At 42.4% G+C, this 21,078-nt stretch overlaps 2 protein-coding genes across 4 annotated transcripts; both read right to left on the minus strand.

Moving 5' to 3' along the window:
* Positions 1 to 3: 3 nt before the first annotated feature.
* On the minus strand, positions 4 to 2,350 carry c5h1orf74 (chromosome 5 C1orf74 homolog). Of its 3 annotated transcripts, none has more exons than XM_015342798.2 (2): positions 2,303 to 2,350; positions 4 to 1,771 (listed from the first exon to the last, which is right to left on the minus strand). In XM_015342798.2, the coding sequence occupies exon 2, from the start codon at positions 1,621 to 1,623 to the stop codon at positions 844 to 846; it is 780 nt and encodes a 259-aa protein (XP_015198284.2). In that variant the 5' UTR covers positions 1,624 to 1,771; positions 2,303 to 2,350; the 3' UTR covers positions 4 to 843. The 3 variants fall into 3 exon arrangements, with proteins under 3 accessions (XP_015198284.2, XP_015198285.2, XP_015198283.2); XM_015342799.2 differs by having other exon boundaries at positions 2,294 to 2,316; XM_015342797.2 differs by lacking the exon at positions 2,303 to 2,350 and adding an exon at positions 2,256 to 2,276.
* Positions 2,351 to 3,451: 1,101 nt separating this feature from the next.
* On the minus strand, positions 3,452 to 15,850 carry irf6 (interferon regulatory factor 6). Its single transcript, XM_006628428.3, has 8 exons — positions 15,578 to 15,850; positions 11,729 to 11,905; positions 10,563 to 10,758; positions 9,332 to 9,427; positions 8,581 to 8,730; positions 7,204 to 7,596; positions 6,283 to 6,401; positions 3,452 to 4,589 (listed from the first exon to the last, which is right to left on the minus strand). Exons 2-8 carry the CDS (start codon positions 11,900 to 11,902, stop codon positions 4,359 to 4,361), a joined length of 1,359 nt encoding a protein of 452 aa, XP_006628491.1. The 5' UTR covers positions 11,903 to 11,905; positions 15,578 to 15,850; the 3' UTR covers positions 3,452 to 4,358.
* Between the last annotated feature and the right edge of the window lie 5,228 nt (positions 15,851 to 21,078).

Raw genomic sequence — 21,078 nt, forward strand, 5'->3', positions numbered from 1 at the left:
TGGTCCCTTGCTTTTTTGATGGGCTCAGCGTTTTGAGCTTGACCATGCACTCCTTCTGTAGCCCAGCAAACTTTATTGCTACAAACATAGTCGCACATTAACCCTTTTTCCTTACAGGAATTCATGAGTGACAATCAGCTTTCAACCCCACAGAGCACCTTGGTGTGGATTTGTGCCACACAGGGCTGGAAGGTGTGTAACCAACAAGTCCGGCCCCCAGTGACAGTAGTCCAGCACATTTTTTTAGTTCTCTCCAGATCAACCTCACAAGACTTTGGGAAGAGGGTTAAATTGGATCAATTAAAGCTGAGCTGGACTACTGTGACCATTCTGCAAAGACTGAATGCTTCTATTTAAGTAAAGAGATCTAAATCACCTGTTGATATGAAGCTCAATGAAACCAAAAGGCTAGGATACTTCAGACACTTAAACACTTAAGAAGACAATTTACCAACAAAAGGTGTGCGCCCCCATACATCCCAGGAAATGAATCATTCAATTATACAAAAGCCCATAAATCAGTTGCTAAACGCCTAGAGCAAACAATAGTTTTTGGCAATTTGGCTCAGTAACTGTTTGCACACGCAAGGTTTGACGGCTATTTGCTCCTGTAGTGAAGCACATCCCGGGACAGGTTTAATCCTTGAGCTGAGTAAGAGGCAGTTTGATTATATTATCACCTGGTGTGCAGCTTAGTGCAACAGGACTCTGGAAAATATGCCACTAATCAAGTCCTTTCATCGGTCGATTAGGGGCCTGTATTACCCAAAAACCTTCAAGACTCTGCAGCTTTTCGAGACCTAAGCTGGCCCCCCACTGCGTGATTACACAGCGTGCTCTCTCCTAGAGTGTGACTGATGGCAAGCTGACTGTCTTGCTAGAGATAAGGAGGTCTGTAAAAGCAGTCTGCCGGCTGAACCGGTCCAGCATCTTGCCAGTCCAGTTGTCCATCTCGGCCCGAGTGGCTGACGTAAGGATTTCCGGGATGCTGAAGGAGCAGAGCTGGACTCTGAAGTCCTTGGCTATCGCTCGGCACCGAGCACAGACCGTGGTGACCCGCAACGGGGTCATACTCAGGCAGTTCTCAAAGCTTCTCTCTTGGTCGAACCAGTAGGTGGCCGGGAAGCCCAGAAGGACTCCGAAAAGGGTGCAGAAGTTCCAAGGGGAATGTGCCCATTCGACCAGTGTGCCCACTTTGAAATCATCTACCACCGTCTGTGTTAACTCCCTCACCCTGCTTTCAGGACCAGCTAAGGCAGGCCGGGCCCGGGACTGGGACACATCTATGACAGCGACGGTGTTTTTCAATAGCAGCTCCTCCATGTGCAGGACTGTCAGGTCTACATTGACAATCACAACGTTCCCATCGACCGCCAGGACGTTCAACACGTGGCTTAAAAACCCAGCTTCGCGCAGCTTGCGCAGGTAAAGTCGAAGCTGCTCGGGTCCCGCTGTGTTGGCATCGTAAAGGAAAGAGGGTCTCAACCCAACGTCCACCGCCAGGACCTGCGCAGCGAGGCTGAGGCATGCAGAGGGACGTAAACGCTGTTTCTTTCTCGTACCGGAACCGAGGCACTGTTGAGCCACTTCAATAAGGAATTCGGGGGCGACTCTCGCTGACATCACCGGCGGAGATGTGAAACCCCTGCAGTCTGACACCACCGCTAGTCCCTTAACAGAAAAGATCGACCTGTTCCGTTTCCGTTCTTTTTTTAATCTATCTGTTTCATTCCTCGTAATCCGCAGGTCTTCTTCGGCGGCAGGAAGAATACTGAGGATGACAGAAAAATAGTCTGTAACTTTAGTAATAACGTACAGTATGTATAACCTTCGAAAAATCTGCAGGCATCAGTTCTACAAAGCGCAGGCAGAACACGGGCATAACTGTGCAGGGTTTCGCCTTGCTCAGCAAGGGATGCACCATCAGAAAACAGACCGATATCAGTGAAGAGCTTCACTGAGAGGCAGCAGCGAGCCCATGGTCATAATTTTACTAGGAGCTCCCAAGAACTATTCGCGAGGCAATAAGACTGAATGAAGCACTTGAATTCCTTAAACATTCCATAATCATAAAATTATGCCTCAATTTTGAATTATTGCCAGGTTTAAATTAATATTTAAAACCTATTTCGGAAACGTGTTCTTTTTAGTTATATTTCTACCCTGCTAAAGTACATATATATAGCTAATTATACATCTCTAAATAACGTTTTAAAAAGTACTTTATGATCTGATTTTTGTACAGAACTTCATGCCCCAAGTATGATTATTGCCTTTTTAAAACCTTTACTACCTTCTTTACCTGACAGCGTACAGCCAAACGCCAAGGAAAATATTTCAGCGACGACTCAGAACGACGCAACTATGCTTGCATAGATCTACTCCGCCGCCTAGTGGAGCGGATGTCTTACCGCATATTTAAAGATGTCCTTAAACTGAAGGCAAAAATAGACATTCTTCTAAATTGTAAATATAAAACTAAATATATAATATACAAAGAAATCCTGTAAAAATAATCTAACCGTTGAAATGTACAATTAATTGTAATGCTTTTACATTATTGTGATTAATTGTATTGTAATAACATCCCTAAGGATCTTCATTCACTACTGAAGTGAAGCACCCAGCTGAGTAAAATACTACACCAGCAGCCCCACTACACAAAAAATCCAGATGGGACGTGAAAAATTGCTTTACACCCTCAGTTAAGGAGGGTTTTAAGAAGGCTGATTGTGCAGAGTGGAATTCAGCCAGGACACTGTGGTTGACATCCTTGCTCTTACGAACAGTGCCTGGACTGATCACCAAGCAACCGAGACCTTATTTTAACATCTCATCTACAGCAGTGTTACCAATCACCATACTGGAGCAGAAATACTGGTGCTGGGGGAAGGGCACCACCTCCTGTTCAACCAATATCAATTACAACAGCAACCTGGTTTTTCCCTGGATGTCTCCTGCCTCACTATTGACCAAGTACAGCCTTTCTTAGCTCGTGAGATCAGACAAGATCGGTCAGGAAGATGGAAACTCTGTTGTCCTTCATGTTCCTATACATTAATATGATGTATTTCAGATTACTAACCACACCACAGAGCTGGACGTACTCATTTTGTGCATTACTTTTAAACATGCATTTGGAGAACATAAGCAGGACGCAAATGAAAGCAGCAGATTTGGTCCACGTAGTCTGGGGTCGGGTATCCAATTCATCCAAGAATCTCTTCCATCTTTTTTGTGAGCATATCAATATACAGTATACAGGAAGGTCTATCTGATGAAGCTGTAGTTTCTGTGAACAATAAAATGATTCTGAGATCAACACTAACATTCCAAACACCTCCATTGTGCCACACATGGCACTGAGTGGGTGGATTAGAAGCCGAAGACCTATGAAATATAAGGTCATAAGAACTTTTGTATGAATCCTAGAAATGACGAATCCATTACAACTAGTTAAAATTTTTATTGAAGAGTTTCTCTTAACTTTAAAAAAAGGTCTGCTCATATATATTACATCACATACCACAAAAAAGAAAGAATGAAACAGGCTGACAGAGTCAAGGTCACAGCAGCATGCTATAGTATGATTAATCCCCAGAGAAAAACATTTCACATCCTTGTCTTTGTCTACAATGGCAACTACTGACAGAATTGACAGCGTTATTGTGAAACATTTTTATGACGCGGATGGAAATGTTATTAAAATCAGTAAATAAAAACCACCAGAAGGCTCCCCCTCCCGCAGATTCACATCATAAACATTGGTTGGGTGACGGTTTAAAAAAAACTCTAAGGAGGAGAATTAGGTTAAACTTGCTCTATGTTGACTTACCCTTGCCTAGCGAGTGAAAAGAAGCTGACTATTCCCCTTGCTCAGGGGGAAAGCTGCACACAAAGCTACATCTTACAAGTTAAGCACATTTTTTAAAAGCTAAAGCAAGAAGACCCCCCCCATCTTAGATGTCGTGTCATGAAGATGGCTAAATGTTCAACACAGTCCCTTTTGGGTTTCACATTGGGAACGAGAAACTCTCCTGAACCAGCTTTTAAAAGAATCAATTTAAATGTTTCTTGAAAAACGGATCCTTCTAAATATCGGAAGTCCAACGTCTCATGGAAACTGTCTGTGTAACGGTCTGTCAGTCCGCGTGCAGTCAGAAGCCCGAGTTCCTAATGTGGGCTCTGTTTGTGGACAGAGACAGCAGTCCGGAGCACAGGAATCTTCCCAAGCAGTGCGTGGCTCCAGGAAAGCTGTCGGCCAGCGCAGACGGGCCGTCCGAACGGCTGCACGCTAGCAGGTCCGTCTCTTTGTGTTGGAAGGAGGTGACCTACACGACCGGGGGTCCGCCCGCAGGTTACTGTGCCTGTAGTGCTTGGGGGAGGTGCAGACTGCCGCCGGGCTGGAGGAGCCAGGCTTCGTGGCCCTGGTGCGTCTGCAGGAGACGGTACAGCTGCTTCAGGTGCGTCACGATGTTGTCCTTGATGTCGGGGGTGGAGATCTGCAGACGCACGCTGCCGCTGTCGAAAGAGCGGGTGAAGTCCCCCGAGAACATCTCGTAGATCATCCTGGCCACCACAGGAATCACCTGTGGAGCAGCACAGCGCAGTCAGGCCCTGCAGCCACTACAGCTTTACTGCAGCCAGCACAGCTTCTTACCAAAAATCATCAACACAGCTCAGTTCTTTAAACACAAGATACATCTTAACTTAAGTATAAAAAGGATAGAAATATATTTATTTTCATTTTTTAGTAAAATTAGGCAATACTGAGATAACTATTTTTTCTGATTAATTCCCAAGAAATGATTTTACCTCTAAAATGCCAAGGTTTTAAAAAAAAAAGTACACTCGTACCTCCTTTTATGAACGCAATTTGTTCCCAGAAACCCCTTTCCAAAAGGACAGTTACAATCCCTAAAATGTCACCCCTACTTTTACTTTTTTACCACAAAATGATAAGAAAATAAACAATAATAACTAACATTCATACTTTGGTTTATGTTTTTAGTAATAAAAAACACTGCTTAACTACTTAGACATCATTAATCAAACCTGAGTATTATATGATTATAGTATATACTGTAACCACTTCATTTGCTTTTTGTGCAATTACACACACATTCACAGTTTTCATTTACTTAATGCCTTTGAAGTTCGAGGATAGTCTAAACCACCAATTTTCTGACACAAAAAGAAAGAACTCGTACAACGGCAAACAACGCAAGACCCGGTGAACTGTATCACACACTCCCTAGGCTCTGTGCGAGCTCTCATCCATACTAGCTAGTGGAATGTGCTGCAAAAACAAGAAATTATGTCTTCCTCTTCACCCTCTACCTTTTTGCATAGGTTTTAAATTTTTCTTCACATTGCTTTGTCATAGTTTCGAAGTTGGCTTTCATTATTCGAAACGTGGGGAGAAAATCACGCGCTTCGCAGTATCGAATTCTCATAAAAAGAACATTAGTTAAAAGAGGTACAGGTGTAGCGGTACTTATGTGCCTATACTGTACTTGTGTTTTCAACAATTTTCCTTCCAAACACACCTAGGACATCTCACACCCCTTGGGAGTGTGTGCACCCCAGGATAAGAACTACTGCTCTAGACAAACAGGGGGTGCAATTTCATTAAGAAAGAATAGATTCCTGACTACCCTCAATGTAAAACAACAGGTAGTCAGTTGATATTCTACTGATATGTACCACGGAAGTCACTGGGAGATTAAACCCATTCTCTCAAATACATACAGACGGTAAATGAGACAGTGCCCAATGGTCTGAGAGAATGTAACGACAGAAGGCTATCGGTTAAATACATCAATTTTTTATTGTATCGGAAATGCAGACTTACTTCTGAGAGAAGGAGAAAGAGTCTAGCTAGCGACATTTCATCTCAGCAGGGCTACAGATTAGCTTAAAATCAGATCTTTGATCCAGTGTGTGTACTGAACCTCCATGCCATGGCAAAACTGAAGACACAGGCAGTAGAATCCACACTGAAAGACATCTCCCTACATTAATGGAGGTAAAAGATGCCCCCTACTCTATCCCCCTCCAGGTCTACCTCACAAAAGGCATCTCAAGCAGAGTGAGACTTCCTTGTTAGATAAAGATTAGTTGCAAGCAAAGTGCTAACAAAGGAATGAAACCCAGAGAAAGAAGTTTACAATCATCCCTTGTTCACTATGCAAAGCATGCAGGTAGTGCAGCTGAATAACAGTGAAAGCATTCACTTTCAGTTAAGTTCACCTCAAGCTGTAGAAGTCCCTCCTCACCTACCTGCACCATAATGAGCTTCCTCTCCCGAGGCCTGCCATCTGGCCATTCCTCCCCGAAACACAGGTGGATCTCAAACTGTGGGGGCCGGTCTGCCTGGCCCTTCTGATGGGCGATCACGCCTGCAAACACAGCCAGCTTTCAGACTCTCCACCCTGCCACAGCTGCAGACTTACTGAGCAAGGGAAGGAGACAAAGCGCAGCCAGAGACTAGACCTGAAAGTGGGGCAGCGAGTCAGAAGAAAGAGCAGTCAGAGCACAAGAGACAGAGAGAGACTGACAGAGGCAAACACACAGAAAGACCCAGAGCCCGCAGCAGGAAGATCTTTTGTCCTTTAAACGCCACAAATGGTGTTATTTGTTTTTATCTTAAGGTCTTCCTTTCATCTTAAATTAACTTGTGCACAACAACAAAAGTTACAAACATGAAAAGGCCATTGAGCCCACATAGTTCGTTCTGATCCTAGTAGATGATAGATCCAAGCAAACAAATCTCCCCATAGTTTCTACTTTCCACATAGAACTTCTACTTCTCAGATTACTATTTCATTGTTGTTTCTGAGAAGTCCGCTGGGTAGACTTTGTCAATGCCTTGAAGGACTCTGAACGCTTCAGTCAGGTCCCCTCATAGTCTTCTTAGTTAGACTTAATTCCTTTCAGCTGCCTGTGAGGCATTCATTTAAGGCCCGAGAATTAACTTTGTTGCCATCCTTTGGACTAGTATCTGAGCAGCAATGTCCTTGGAAATCTGCTTGGAAGCAATGCCAAGCCACCTGCAGACAGATGCAGGCAGAAAGCAGTCACAGAAAGTGGGGAGCTGGGGATGCCCAGAACAACAGACCGGCTGACAAACAGGAAAAAGGGAATGGACGTGGAGAGTGGGGACAAAGTCGCACACTGAGAGACAGGGAGGTGCCTCCTTACCGCTGAGGAAAGTCTCCAAGCAGAACAGTTTAACCTTCCTCTGCCTCTCGATGAGGTTGGGCGTGGTGGGGCTGCTGGCGCAAGGTCCCGACCAGTAGACCTTGCACTGGCACAGCCGCACGGCGTAGATGTCGTGTCCGCTGACCTCCAGGATGAGGCCGCGGTCCATGACGTCCAGCAGGCGGTTGGTGAAGAGCCGCTGCTTCTCGTTGGTGATGTTCTCGGTGGAGGGGAAACGCACTTGCTCCAGGCTGATTGGCCCAAACAGCTCCTCCTGGTTCACCATGGGGCCGAGGTCACCATAGAACAACCGGCAGCCTTGGGGGTTACTGACCGTCATAGGTGGACAAACCTCCTTACCGCGGTACTGGAACTGAACCTCCAGATCTGTCACTGCAGGAGTGCACATGACACAGAAGAGTTAGTGGGTTAATGCAGCCAATCAGAACGCTAGCTTTTTACATCAACTATAAACTCTTCCGTTTAAATCCCAATCAGAATATTCAAAAGGAGAGCTGAAGTGTCATCAGAGTCTGGCTTCTTACATTATCCTTCCCAGTTCACACCTCAAGACCTTTACAAACTTTCTAAAAGGGCTTCGACAGACAGCCCTGATTTCACATCTTCATCCAAGTTCTAAATATTTACAACTGTACAAAAACATGATGGCTGTAATCCAAGCCCAAATTGAATCCCTACATTCACAGAATCTTAGGACAACTGTTGGCACACCTCTCTGTACTCTTCAATATGTCCATTTTCGCAGTCTAAGTAGTAGATGCAATACTTCAGAGCCAAAAAAGGAACTGAAGCCAAAACCCAAGAGTCTCTACATGCGTTTTCTGATTTCGTGTGGGAGTCATACAAATGTTTGTTCCAAGGCAAGCTGGCTAGACTGAGTGCTGTTTTCCTCCACCAAGAGGGCCGCAGCTCAACCTTTACACAGCGGAGGGCAGTGCTAGGCTCAGACAGCTCTGACCCTCTGTGGAGTCGGATAGACGCTGGGCACAGGTCCAGCAGCTCAGATAGGCAAATGAGAAGGGCAATGATCTTCCTATATCCTCATCACAACTGCTAAGCGAAACAAAATAAAAGTCAGGCCAAGCACAACAGAAAAACCTATTATAGGAGACCGATTTTGTTTTCAGCACCATCTCAGATGGTATTTTTTTTATCATTCCACCTTTTTCCTTTAACATAACCAAGAGTAATCTGTTGCTCTTCTACTTGCTGTATCTTGCTCACACCATCACAAGCAGAAAGATAAGCGTCTCTGTCTTGCCTTCTCACTCTCTGCGCTGACTGAGGGGTAAGGCAGAAGGTGCAAAGGGTCAGCGCTAACCCAGCCAGCATGAAGACCCGCAATGCCATACTCACTGGGCAAGGAGCTGATCCACATTTCTGGCGATGTGAACATGGTTTCAGGGAGCGGAGAGGCACGCATCTCGAAGTCAGTGGGCTCCTCCTTGGGCCACACCTCAGGAGCAGGAGGAGGGCAGCTGGGGGGCTGGATAGGGGAGACGGATCCTGGAAGAGGGAGAAAATTACTCTGTTTCGCTTAAAACACAAGACCAGATCTGTGAAGTAAATGTTGCTCTGTTGCCGAGTCATCCAGCATTTTTAAAGATCTAATTCTTTCATGACGCAAAGGCTATACAATTTTTAGCAAAAAAAAACTAAGAGAACAGCAAATGGACAGAAACAAAACTTAAGGATCGAAAGAAGTGAGTTCAGGGAATCAAAGTGAAAGTGCTTATAATAAAATTATAATCTTCATTAATGCACCTATAAATTAGATCCGATCAAGAATATGGTAGAGGCTTCTTTTACAGTGACATAACAGTGCCTTTTACTAAAACATACACGCAGATTTGAGTTAGCAGGATCATGACGTTATTAGCACACGGTTGTGCTAATTTTCCTAACCAAAACTCCTTATCTTAATCACCCAATTGGATGCTTGTCTAGATTTTTGTACTCTACATTTGAACAAGCTCGCCTTACTCGGTCATTGCACGATTCTATGGAGTGGCTGGAGGTCTAATTCAGAATATTGTGCGAAAGTGAGTGATGCCAACGCTAATGAAGCTGGGCAGTGGAGGTTAAGAGTGGGCCTTTGGTCTCTCACCGTTCATCTGGAGATAAGGAATGGGCTCCAGAGATTCCTCCTCGTCTTCCTCAGGCTCACCATCATTCTCCTCCCAGGGAACGGAGCCTGTCGACCCTGCAACACCCACGCATGCTCAAAACTCACAGTAACCCGACTTTGTGGCGGAAGCAATCAGGACCTATTGAAATATGCTTAATAACCTCTTCCTAAATTTCCTCTATACTGAGGAAGAAAGAAAGTGATATACTTACGTGAAACAGATGCATAACTTATGTTTAAGAAGCTAATTCTGGATGTTGAATTAACAGTGTTGTCTATGAAAACATTTTCTTTTAAGACCTTAAACTCAGCATTATAAACTAAAATAATGTTTCAATTATCGTATGAGATGGGAGGACCATCACCCTGACAACGATGTTTAAAGATTGTCTCTTAATGTGCAACCCCATTGCATTCCTACTTTCTGCTGTTTTAAATACTATACTTGTCAGTAGCATCCTTTCCCAAACTCCTAGATCAGGGAATACCAACTCCCAGCCTCAGTGTTAAAAATCAAGTAGGATTTATAAGTTTCCTACAGTTATAAACAAGCATACCTCTTCAACAAGGATTAAACTGACCCAGTTAAAGATTAACTAGTCTAATGTACCCTGTCTCCAGCCTTACACTGTTTAAAGATTTCAAGTGTTTTTTTTTGCACAGAACATCTGTTGGGTTCCAGTCCCTGAGGATGGCAGCTGGGAATCCCTGCCCTATCTCTTTAGATGCAGGCCTCCTCAGCCTGCCTGCAGTTCCAATCAAGACAGTAGGAAGAGCAGAACCCTCACCTTTGGGCTTTCAGTCTAACAAAATACCCCATTACAGAGATGCCAACCAGAGATGTTTGAAAAGGCCACTAGTGGCTCAATAACTCCACTGTGTCATATTCACAGTAGTCTTAGCGATGAAGGTGGGACATGGCAGGAACATGGTAATGGCTAAGCCCATCCATTTAGGAGTTAAAATAGGAGGTGCTTATTTACACACAGAGTTGCAGGTTTCCGTAAAAAAATGGATGTTGCTGAAGCCTATTTCCTTGTGATCACCTTGGGAAACAGCTGGAAGAGGTCCTAGAATCAGATCGCTAGCAACTTTAGCAAATTAGCTAAATGCGACTTTTTTGACCTTTGTTATCCTCTGATGTCAGGCTCTAAATGAGGACAGTTCACATACGTGTCCCCCAGCGCCACGTGTGCGATTGAGCACGCACCTGGGTTGCTGAGGGGCTGGGGGATGTCACACACGTCGTAGATCTTGAGCGGGTTCATGGGCACCTCCTTGGTGCCGTCATAGATAAGGTTGAACTCGCGACTCTTGTTGAGGGCGCAGCGCAGCTGGGCTTTCCACTTGGCGGGGTCGGGCTCGTCGACCCCCTCCTGGAACTTCCCCGTCTCCACAGCCCACGCCTGATTATTTCACAATCGATACAATTATCAGCCATTATCATGTAACAATCATAGAAGCTAGACTTTTTGCTGTGCCCAAAATAATGTAAGAAAGCCCTCACCTTCTCAAGTAGAATGTTTCGGTTAAGCTGACCATAACACCAGAGAACTGGCTTTCTAGTCTGATCGTAAGAGAGGATTTCCATTTAAAGTGCTAACTATTAATTAGCTGTTTAGTTTGTACGTGCATGTGCATGTGTGTGAATTAATTTGTCAGAGCATTTAAAACTTAGAACAGGAGGCATGTCTTTACCCAGAGGGTTGTGGGGGTGTGGAACAAGCTACCCAAACACGGATCAATCCAACAGTTTGTCAGCTACTCACAGACAACTGGGCTAAATGGGTCGAATGGCCTCCTGTCATTTGTAATCTAACCTAAAGTATGCTCTTATGATCTTATCAGTTTTAAAAGATAAAGAACATGCTTTAAACTGCTATTTGGTTAAACCTTTTGTAGTGTTAAACAAGTTTAAACAAGCAAAAATATTACAACCTACTATATTGCAAGGCTGGTATTTTATTATGGAAATTTGATCACTGTCAATTTATAAAAATGGAAAAACAGCTTGCCTAACTAGCATCACATCAGAGTCTGGAATGGAGAACTGAGCCCTGTTTACAGCACAAAAAGCCAGGAAAATAGCTTTAAAACTTAGCGTGTGTCAGAGAAACACAATTTTGAAACTTGAATACACAAACAAAACCAGTCCCAGGAAGAATTCATCAAGTCGGCCTCACTTTAGGTAAAGTTATCCTCCTTATGCAATTATTCAAAATGATCCCAGCAGTCTTCCATGAAAATAATAATTTTGTTTTCCCATGAAAACGAGAAAAATGCAGGAGATTAAATTGGGATTGCTTTATTTAAAATTTCTAGCACAAAAGAACTGTGCTTTAGGAGTGTCCGAGTCAGAGGCAGAGGCCGCGATACCTTGAAGATGGTGTTCTCCTCCTCGTGCTGGGGCGAGTGGCGCGTGGCATGTTTCCAGGGGATCTGAAAGCGTTTGGCCTCCCTGTCCAGCCACACCAGGCCCGGGTATTTCCCGCTGTCCACTTGGGACACCAGCCACGGCTTCAACCGGACACGCCGGGGGTGTGCCGCCATGACCTGTGGCACATAAAGAAAACCGAGCCTCAGATTAGCTCCCCATCTTCAGATAACCCAAGATGTAACGGTGTTTATAACAAAAATTTGAGAGGGACCAATCAGACCAAGCTACCAGCAATCTGCAATCAATCCTGAAGTCATTTCTTCATCTAAACATTATGAATACTGTATATTACCTTTTTCTCATCCTCACATATATCGTTTTGCATCCCATCTCCACCTCTGCAACAACCTATTGGTAACTCCTGCTTCTGGATGGGGGTCCCAGCCAATGTTTCCTCTCATTTTTAATGGCTGGTGTGCGCAAAAATTTCAAGTTGTCCACATTTTTTCCCCAAGTGAAAAAAACTTAGATTGAGTTTATGTAAAATTTTCAACCTGAAATTATTTTTTGTTAATATAGTCATTCTCATAGAAGCATAGAGATCCAAAAGACCGGGACAGCCATTCAACGAGCCCTGTCATAGAGACTGAGTGTCGAGCGAGTATGAGCAGTGAGGTACGAGACTACGAGAGCATAGATGTAGATTATCTAGCGGCAATAATAATGCACACAGCCAAGTTGGGCCTCACACAGCCAGTCTCGTGATCAAATTAGCATTTTTCAATTGACGACTGTGTTTGTTTTATTATTATCATTTTTTTTAATTGAATTTTTTGTGCGCAGTTCAATTTCCTAACCACAGTTTAGAGGGAACAATAGTTCCAGCCTCCTCATCCTGTGGCCAGGAGGTCAGCCCTCAGCCAAGCGGGTTGAGCCAAATATTGCCTAAAACACTTTCCTTATCCTTTCATTACACTTCATTCTTGGGTGTTGTTTTTCCTAGTGAATTTCATTTAATCCACCCATTAAAGGAGAACATGATGTTGAGCTTGTGCTTGGTTAATCTGGAATCTGATACTTCACTTGTTTATATAAATACGGTCTATTTGTGATTATATAACGAGCATCAAAAGTAACTAAATAAAAGTGGATATATGTGGCTCATTAGTTCCGTTCTGTGTTTTTCTCTCTGGATTACTAACAGACATGACAGTCAAGAGACTAAATCAACTCATCATCCATGTCCAATCAACTCTCTTCACTAATTAGGTAAAAGAGAGATTTTGTAACAGCCACTTGAGCATATTACAGTCATGAACGATCGGCTTATCAAAATGATTGGCTAAACAAAACCTTTTAATTGATATTGAAAACTGTATGCTTCTAAAAACATATAAGCATAATTGAATGAGAAATTTGATTGGGTGATCAGCGTTCTGAAGTCCTTTTCTTTTAATGCCCTTCACATCACACCACAAGCACACTTTTTATATTTGTTTCTGGTCAGAGGTGCCCAGTGCAAACACACCAGCAGATCCCCCACCTGAACTCAGGAGGAGATATAAGACATCCTGGTGTTATTAGATTGGTGTTAACACTCAGACAGACCCTCTTCCAGCTGCCATGCTGGCCAGACATGAAATGGCCTTTTACCATAATGGTTGTGCTGGGTTTGCCCCTCTCTTGCTAGTGTATGAGTAGGAGCCCTGGCATTTTAGAGGATTAACAGCTTCAACTGGTGCAAATACTAAGCATGATCCCCTTTCTGACTGCTTAATAGGTGGACACTTCCCGTTTGCGACACAAGTCTCGGTCTCAAGTCTGGGTCTCAGCCAAGTCCTGTCAGTTCACACGGCGTGGACTCAAACAGGCGACCGCCCTCAAATCTCCGACACATTTCGCACTCATGACAAAACCACAAGTGAAAGGGTCCCTTTCTTCCTGCCGAGTTGCAGTGTTATGAATGTGCCACACCTGCAATAACCAGACAAGCCCTGCAAATACAATGGTAGGCAACCTAAAATGCATGCACACTTCACATAGGAATACAATTTGAAAGTACTTCTTTACACCAAGGGTCGTGGGTGTCTGGAACAAAGAACTTCAACATTAGTTAAAGCTGATTCTCTCATCTCTCACTTAGGAACTTTTATTTTTTGTGGAGTAGAGGGGATTGGGCCTAGCACTTTCCTTAAATTCTGATCGGGTCCCCCTGGCATCCTTATAGTATATAGTGGGAGATGCTGTTTGCAACCTTTCTTATTTTCTAAAGAGGAATTATCAATCCATCCCATTTCTAACCACTCTTTCCAATCCGGGGTCGGGCGCTGCCAAAGCCTATCCCGAGAAACAGCAGACACAAGGCAGGGTACACCCTGGACAGGGACGCCAGTCCATGCAGGGCAGACACTCAGACACGCACACACTCACGCCTAGGGCCAGTTTTCCCAGGAGCCAATAAACCTGCCGATGCTCTTGGACTGCGGGAAGACTAAAGAAGAATTATAATTGTTTCAAAACTTTGTCACACATATATTCACACAAGTAAGAACACCACAGAATTAAGAACCCAAGAGGATGTTTTTCCAACTGCTCATCACCTCTGACAAATTCAGCCTTATTTTTAGAAGCCACAAGTCAACTCAAGTGCATTAATTTTTACTGATGTGTTTTTGAGGGCAAACAAATATCCATTTCATCACTACTCCTCCTACTTCAGTTCAGTGTCGGTAGTTCTAAATCAGCACCACTAAACCCTTACAGCTCAGTCAGAAGCCCAAGGTGCAACATTTCATTTGCCCTTGAGCAAAAGCTGTGCAAACATTTCAGCAAAGTGTCCTGGAAATTATTAATTCTATGTCTTCCAGGCTAAAAATATAAATGTAATGTTTGACCTGGGCAACAGAGACAGCTTATCTTTTAAAGCCCAGTAGGTCCTGTTGAAAACAGCTCTGACCTTGAGTTACATAACCTAACACTGTTTCATATTCCTGGAACAGGATATCACGAATTAGGTCAAACACTACTCATCTCCAGCAAGGTGATTCTCAAATTTACTCTTGTATCTCTGAAAATCCATAGCTTTCTTACCTTACTACCTGGCAGCGATGAAAATAAATAGTATTTAATGCAACAAATGCATTGGATATGCAGGAAGAATTAATGTAAACTACCCTGTGATCAAAAAGGTGTTATTACTGGCAGAATATGGTAACCCCATACTCCAAAGCTGACAGACCAGTTTCAGGTCACAAAAAGGCAGAATTTAACTTATGTTCCGGAACTACGACTGTTTTTAATAAACATGCTGATTCGCAGCAGTGTGTCTGTCGTGTTTGAGGCCTTTAACTCTATTGCCCTATTGCAGTACCCCATTGCAGTGCAGTAATAACTTTTTTCTGCTAACAGTATGTATGTCTCAAACATATTTAGTAGAAGTACGTTAAAAATAGCAAACAATCCTCATTTTGTGTTTATTTTACTATTAAGGTTTGAATAAATTGGCAGTGAATGTATTATTATTATTTATTTCGGGATGTCTAGAGTTCATTTCTCTTTAAACAAGTTTAGAAAAGAAAATAAGATTCAAGCTCACAGAACTTCATCACTAAAATCCATTAGGTTATACCCTTTCCGTACTCATCCAAGTTTTGAATAGCTCATAAAAGCGAAGCTTTTAAGTTAAACAAATAAAACTGATTCCGCGACTGGCCAAAAAGGTCAAACTAAGTTAAAAGGGTTATTTTTCGCAGCAAAACGCGATTTAGACCGTAACGATACTGTACGTGCGGTGTTTATACGACCCTGGACAGCCCTGAGCCCTGTGGGTTTGTCGTGTTTGGTCTCACCTGCCGTCACAAGCGAGCTGAAAGCTGTTTCCTCGTATCGAAAAGTGGGCCGAATTCAGACCTCTGAATCCCTGCAGAATTTTCTCTTCTTCCTCACTTTTCCAGCAATAACAAAACAAATCGCCAGTTGATCCTAAGTATTTCTACTCGATCTAAGTTCCTATTTTAAAAGGCAGTTTCACTGTTATTGTTTTTTTTCCCCTCTAACTTTACTTCAGTCAGTCCGCCCCTTCTACGGGTAACTCAGGTATGTCAGTGACGTCACCTCAGTTCCAGTCAGACACACCTTATTGAGTAAAAGGACACAGACACGGACCTTGGACTCATTGATTTCTGTGCTCGTTTTCCAGTCTCGATCAGGGTGTTATACAGAAACTAGTTTGTCATCACGAATATTCACCTCCGGCTGTTTTTGTTCTTGGTTTTTTTAATACGAGTCTTCTGTCTTTCAACGCTCTGGAGCATTATTTTTTCTATAAAGTTACCGAATTCAAAACAAATAATAATAATGGCTTATACATAATTTATTATTGTTTTTGTTTCTGCTGCTGTGCATATTGCTTCTCCAAATAAAATGTCCAAAATCTATATAATGTATAGACGTAGTTATGACGACGTTTATTGTGTGTCACTATATGTATTTACGGATTACTCATCGTTTGGAATTAGATGACTAATTTTATGAGATTTGTTTACATGAGGGTTTACAGATTTCAGGCATTTGCCCGTTTACCATACCGACATTTCTGTAACAATATTAAAAAATGTCCCTGTATAATATAAAACCTACAAATTATTTATCGACGGGACTGGAATAATACCTCCGTGCCTCCCACACAATACTTCACAAATAGAAACAAAACCAGACTGTGCTGCTCCTCGTGACCTCACTTTCTTTAAGTCAGAGTACTGTCAGAGCTTCCGGTTTCTGTGAACCTGAGTTGCACATTTTTTTTTTGTTCAGATACCTGAATCTGCTAACGCCCCGCCCTGAAACTGCCCGAGGTTAAGCTCTGGTGAACCTTTGCCAAGACAAGATCCATGGCTTTGCAAATTACCTATGAGCTTCTAAATAGTACAGTAGATAGCTCATCGTCTCATCGTATGTTTAGCCAATACGGAGCCTACTAGAAGCTATCTGGGGCCTTCCGATATACTGTATTAAGCAGATCACTGGCCCGTGCTTTATATTAGTAGTATTAGTATTTGTTACTATCACCTGAACGCAATTATTAAAAACACAGGCATCTGTCAGATGGCTCCAACAGCAATTTGCAACCAGTTTATAAAGGTCTGAACTTGTATTTTGTTGGTATGAACTGGTTTAAACTGCTCACTGGTTAATTTCTGCTAGTAGTCCAATGATTCTCAGTAGAGTGTGCACTGTCTCGTTAGAAGCTGTAATAAACTGGTTTGTAATGGCTACTGAATTGTTATGAACTGAATAGTACTGGTCACACCTAGGTAGCAATGGAACCTTTTCTACACAAAATTGGTTATAGTTTGATGCCTCCAACTAGTGTATGTAATGACAAGCATATGATTTGCAGTTTGTTATAAATTATCGTGCTGTTTATCTTTGTCTATTTACTTCATCGTTCTCTTCATCTGTATAAATGTATAAACAATATTAATGAGCTGCATGCAATCAGAATAACCAACCTTTATTAGGACCTCACTGTTCAGAATGCCAAATAATGCCTTTCAAGAAAAATAATTGGTACCTTAAATGTCTCCTGGTACTGGGATTGATTTTTCTATTCCAGCCATGTATTTATAGTCCTGAAAGCAGGTAACACTGGATTTGTGTTTCACAATTATCAGTTTGTTTGATTAATATGTTTCTAGTGCTTTGTGCCATCAGGCTCTTACGTGCCGAAGGATGGGTAATGAAGAAACCCTGATTCATGCCCTCATCACATCTCGGATTGATTACTGTAATAGTCTTTACAGTGATCTCTCCCTGCTCCCTCCCTAAACAAACTCCAAATGGTTCAAAACTCAACTGCTTGACTTCTAGCACATTCAGGGCTCCATGACCAAAAAAACCCAATCCTGACACACTTCATGGACTCCCTAGGCTCAAGACATATCTGTTTTGTCAGGCTTTCAATTAGTGCCCTCCTTTTCTCCCTTTACCACTTTTTTATTTGTTTCTTTTTTTCTGTTTAATGTTTTCTTTAAATTTTATTTTCCTCTTTTTGTGTGTTTTTGCCTGGTAAATTGCACCAAACACTGTTTGGTGTACTGAAATGATTAAATAAATCCTTGTGATCCTTGTTATGAAAACATTGTTTCTCTCTAACTCCTTGGAATTTTTTTTTCTTTCTGCGTAGTGTCTGAGATTGTAATGATCCTGTGATCAGTATATCTGGAACCTTCTCATATTCCCTGTTACAAACAAAAAAGGCCTGCAGCAATTTCCCGATGACGCAAGATGTTTTTGGTCAGATGATACAGCCTTGTTTAGAGAGGTGGCAGAGTAAAAACTAGGTCACAAAGAGATTTGCAAAATGCAGAGATAAGAAGTAAAGGTTTGCTTGCACATATGCATCCTCCTCACCTGTGGAGCTGTAATAGAAGACATTCAAGCTCAGTTCAGGTTATAACTCCCATTTACAATGTAGGTATCAATACAGGTCCATAGATCTTCATTTTCAGGGATATACAGTCTCCTGAAAGCTATTAATATACAGAAAAGAAAGTGTGTAGCTGGCCTCTGAATAATGCACTTCACCTGTATCCAGTTCACCCCTGACCCTTGACCCGCATCTCCATGACCTTTGACCAACTCTTCCAGCCACTGCACTCATTATAGGGAAAATAAATACATACCAATCATTCAAAGAGTTTCTAGAAACGATTTTGTGCGCACAGCTGTTCAACATTTGAGTTATTGAAATAAAATTGGTTTACATACATAAATCTCACTTTAGGATGGTTTTGTGCATAGTTCTTGTTATGCTGATAACAGGTGAAGAGTAGTTCAGGTGAAACATTTAGTGAGTTTGATGGAGAAAGCCATACAAGGTATAAGGTTTTCTGGCAGTTCAGCTGAATCACTTTCTCACTCTTCTGTTGAGTTGGCTTGACAGAGGCAGAAGGAGAAGGAAAACACAGAGGTGAATCAAAGGGCACCTGCATGACAAGCTTGATGATATAGTACTGCTGATATAGGTACATCGAAGCTGCAAGTGAGTATGAGATGCTGAGAGATCTTCTACATGCTCCTGTATTTCGTGTTACATTAGATTGGGCTTGATTTATCATTGTTTTAATTTGTTATTTTGGTAAAAGCAAAAAAAGGAAAGGAAAGTCTCTCAGTGCTGCAACTCCAATATAACACAAATGAGACCTGACACTTCTGGGCTAAGAGAATTAATTGGCTTGTCATTGTTGTCAGCAATCAGTGTCAATCTGCAGAAGAACAGAGGTAGGCACCCACTGTTTGGAGCACAGGGTGGACCATGGAGGGTCTTCTAGCTCTCATTCCACCCTGGAGTCTTGGTGACTTGCTTTGAGAAGTTATTCATATACTTGGTGGGTTTCCAGGTCTTAAGTCATTGATGATAATACATTAACCATAAAACAGGGTGGACTGTAGTTCTCCTGAAGCAGGACAGAATCACTGATCTAGAACATCACTGGACAGCAGCACATTGCCATGCCTTCTCAATGAGAGCAATAGGCACGTTTTACAGTTCATCACAACAATTAGGTGAATTGCTTGTCCACCTTCTCAACTACAGTCCACCCTGTTTTATGCTTCCATTTTTATGCTGACGATACTCAAATATACATCCATACCAAACCTGACACTGATGTGGCTGTCTCTATTCTATCTAAAAATTTGGATGACTCAAAATTTCCTTCATCTTAACTGCGACAAGACTGAAGTCATGCTTATTGGTATCTCCCATCAACTTCATAAAGCCAGTCCTGTAACCCTATATGTAGATGGCTCTGTACTTGAGCTTCAATCAAAATTGAAAAACCTTGGGGTTATATTCGATTCTGGCTTAACATTCGACCCACACGTGCAGCATACTGTCAAAACATCTTTTTTCACTTTGGAAATATTGCAAGACTACGCCCTATGCTATCATTAACTGTGGCTGAAAAGCTGATAAACATATTTGTATTCTCTCGAATTGACTACTGCAATGCTCTGCTCGCTGGGGTATCTAAATCTACTCTGAACAAACTGCAGTATGTCCAAAATTCACCAGCCAGAATCCTGACCAGGTCTAGTGCAAGTGTTCACATTACTCCTATCCTGGAGTCCTTTCACTGGCTTCTGGTCAAATTCCGTGTAGACTTTAAAATCCTAATGCTCACCTACAGTATAAGGCTCTGCATGGCTTGGCACCTCAATACCTGTCTGAACTATTATCGCCCTACTCCCCACCTCGCAACCTCGGCTCTTCAAATTCTGCCCTCCTTGCTGTCCCCCAAGCCCGTCTACATTGTATGGATGACAGAGCCTTCTCCTGCTATGCCCCACAATTGTAATTGTGTCTTATCTTGTGTATTCTTCTTATTTATTGTTGTATTCTTCTTATTTATTGTTATATTCATCCTGTAAAGCGCTTTGAGAAGCCACCTTTAAAGGCGCTATATAAATTAAAGTTAATTATTATTATTATTATTATTATTATTATTATTATTATTATTATTATTATAATTGTGCGCTTACAAAATGTGTCACATCTAATTCTGACATGCAGCAGGAGTGATTGTTAGGGGCAAGCTTCTAAAAATCCCAACCTTGCCATTCATTAGATGTTATTGTTTATTAACTTACTGTTAACTATCAATTGCATTCTTTCAGGAGTGGGATGGTGCCGTGACATCATGAGAGAATACTAACTGATATGTGTGTGCAATAAAACTTCAGTTTTGGCTTTTGTTTCCTGATTATGTTGCTCTTTCTGCAAGCTCCGCTAAGGGCCTCTTGTTTTTCAGGTGGCCTGTAATGTTTTAAAAACCCCAGCATTGCAGACCCTCACACACAACCTCTCATCATCTATTTCTTAGAGATGATTTCATCCTGTCAATCACACCTGCATTACCGTAAGTGCTCTCCTCTAAGCGTTTCTAACCTGATCACCTTACAGGCGAAATCCTCCCCAGCCAAGAGTACAGGTTGGCTTTTTATAGCCTGATCACATGCTCTGTGACAAAGTCATAGTTATTTAGGATTATAATTAGTTGGTGGGTGACACACTGTGAGGTGGTCGTCAGTTCTGCTACCTTACAGCTCTTGGGTCCTGGGTTCTGTTCTGGACCAGGATACCTTCCGTGTGTGGAGTTTTGATGTATTCCACATGTTTCTGGGGAAACTGTTGCAGGGCACTACAGATTCCAGCCACCTACCAAAGACCTACTGGCTGGGTTTATCTGCTGTTTCTAAATTCTCTCTGTGAGCTTGTATGACTGAGTGCCCAGTGATAGACTGGCACCTTATGCATGGGATAGTCTCTGCTTGTGCCCTGTGCTTC

Source organism: Lepisosteus oculatus, chromosome 5 (genome assembly GCF_040954835.1).
Source record: "Lepisosteus oculatus isolate fLepOcu1 chromosome 5, fLepOcu1.hap2, whole genome shotgun sequence".
Taxonomy (NCBI): Eukaryota; Metazoa; Chordata; class Actinopteri; order Semionotiformes; family Lepisosteidae; genus Lepisosteus; species Lepisosteus oculatus.

Bases quoted from the DNA above. Each gene is read 5' to 3' on its own strand.
- c5h1orf74 (XM_015342798.2), bottom strand. From the start codon at position 1,623: ATGTCAGCGAGAGTCGCCCCCGAATTCCTTATTGAAGTGGCTCAACAG.
- irf6 (XM_006628428.3), bottom strand. From the start codon at position 11,902: ATGGCGGCACACCCCCGGCGTGTCCGGTTGAAGCCGTGGCTGGTGTCC. The intron at 10,759-11,728 runs GTATCGCGGCCT...TGAAATAATCAG, and splicing joins AGGAGAACACCATCTTCAAG to GCGTGGGCTGTGGAGACGGG. The intron at 4,590-6,282 runs GTAGGTGAGGAG...GCTGCTCCACAG, and splicing joins GGAAGCTCATTATGGTGCAG to GTGATTCCTGTGGTGGCCAG.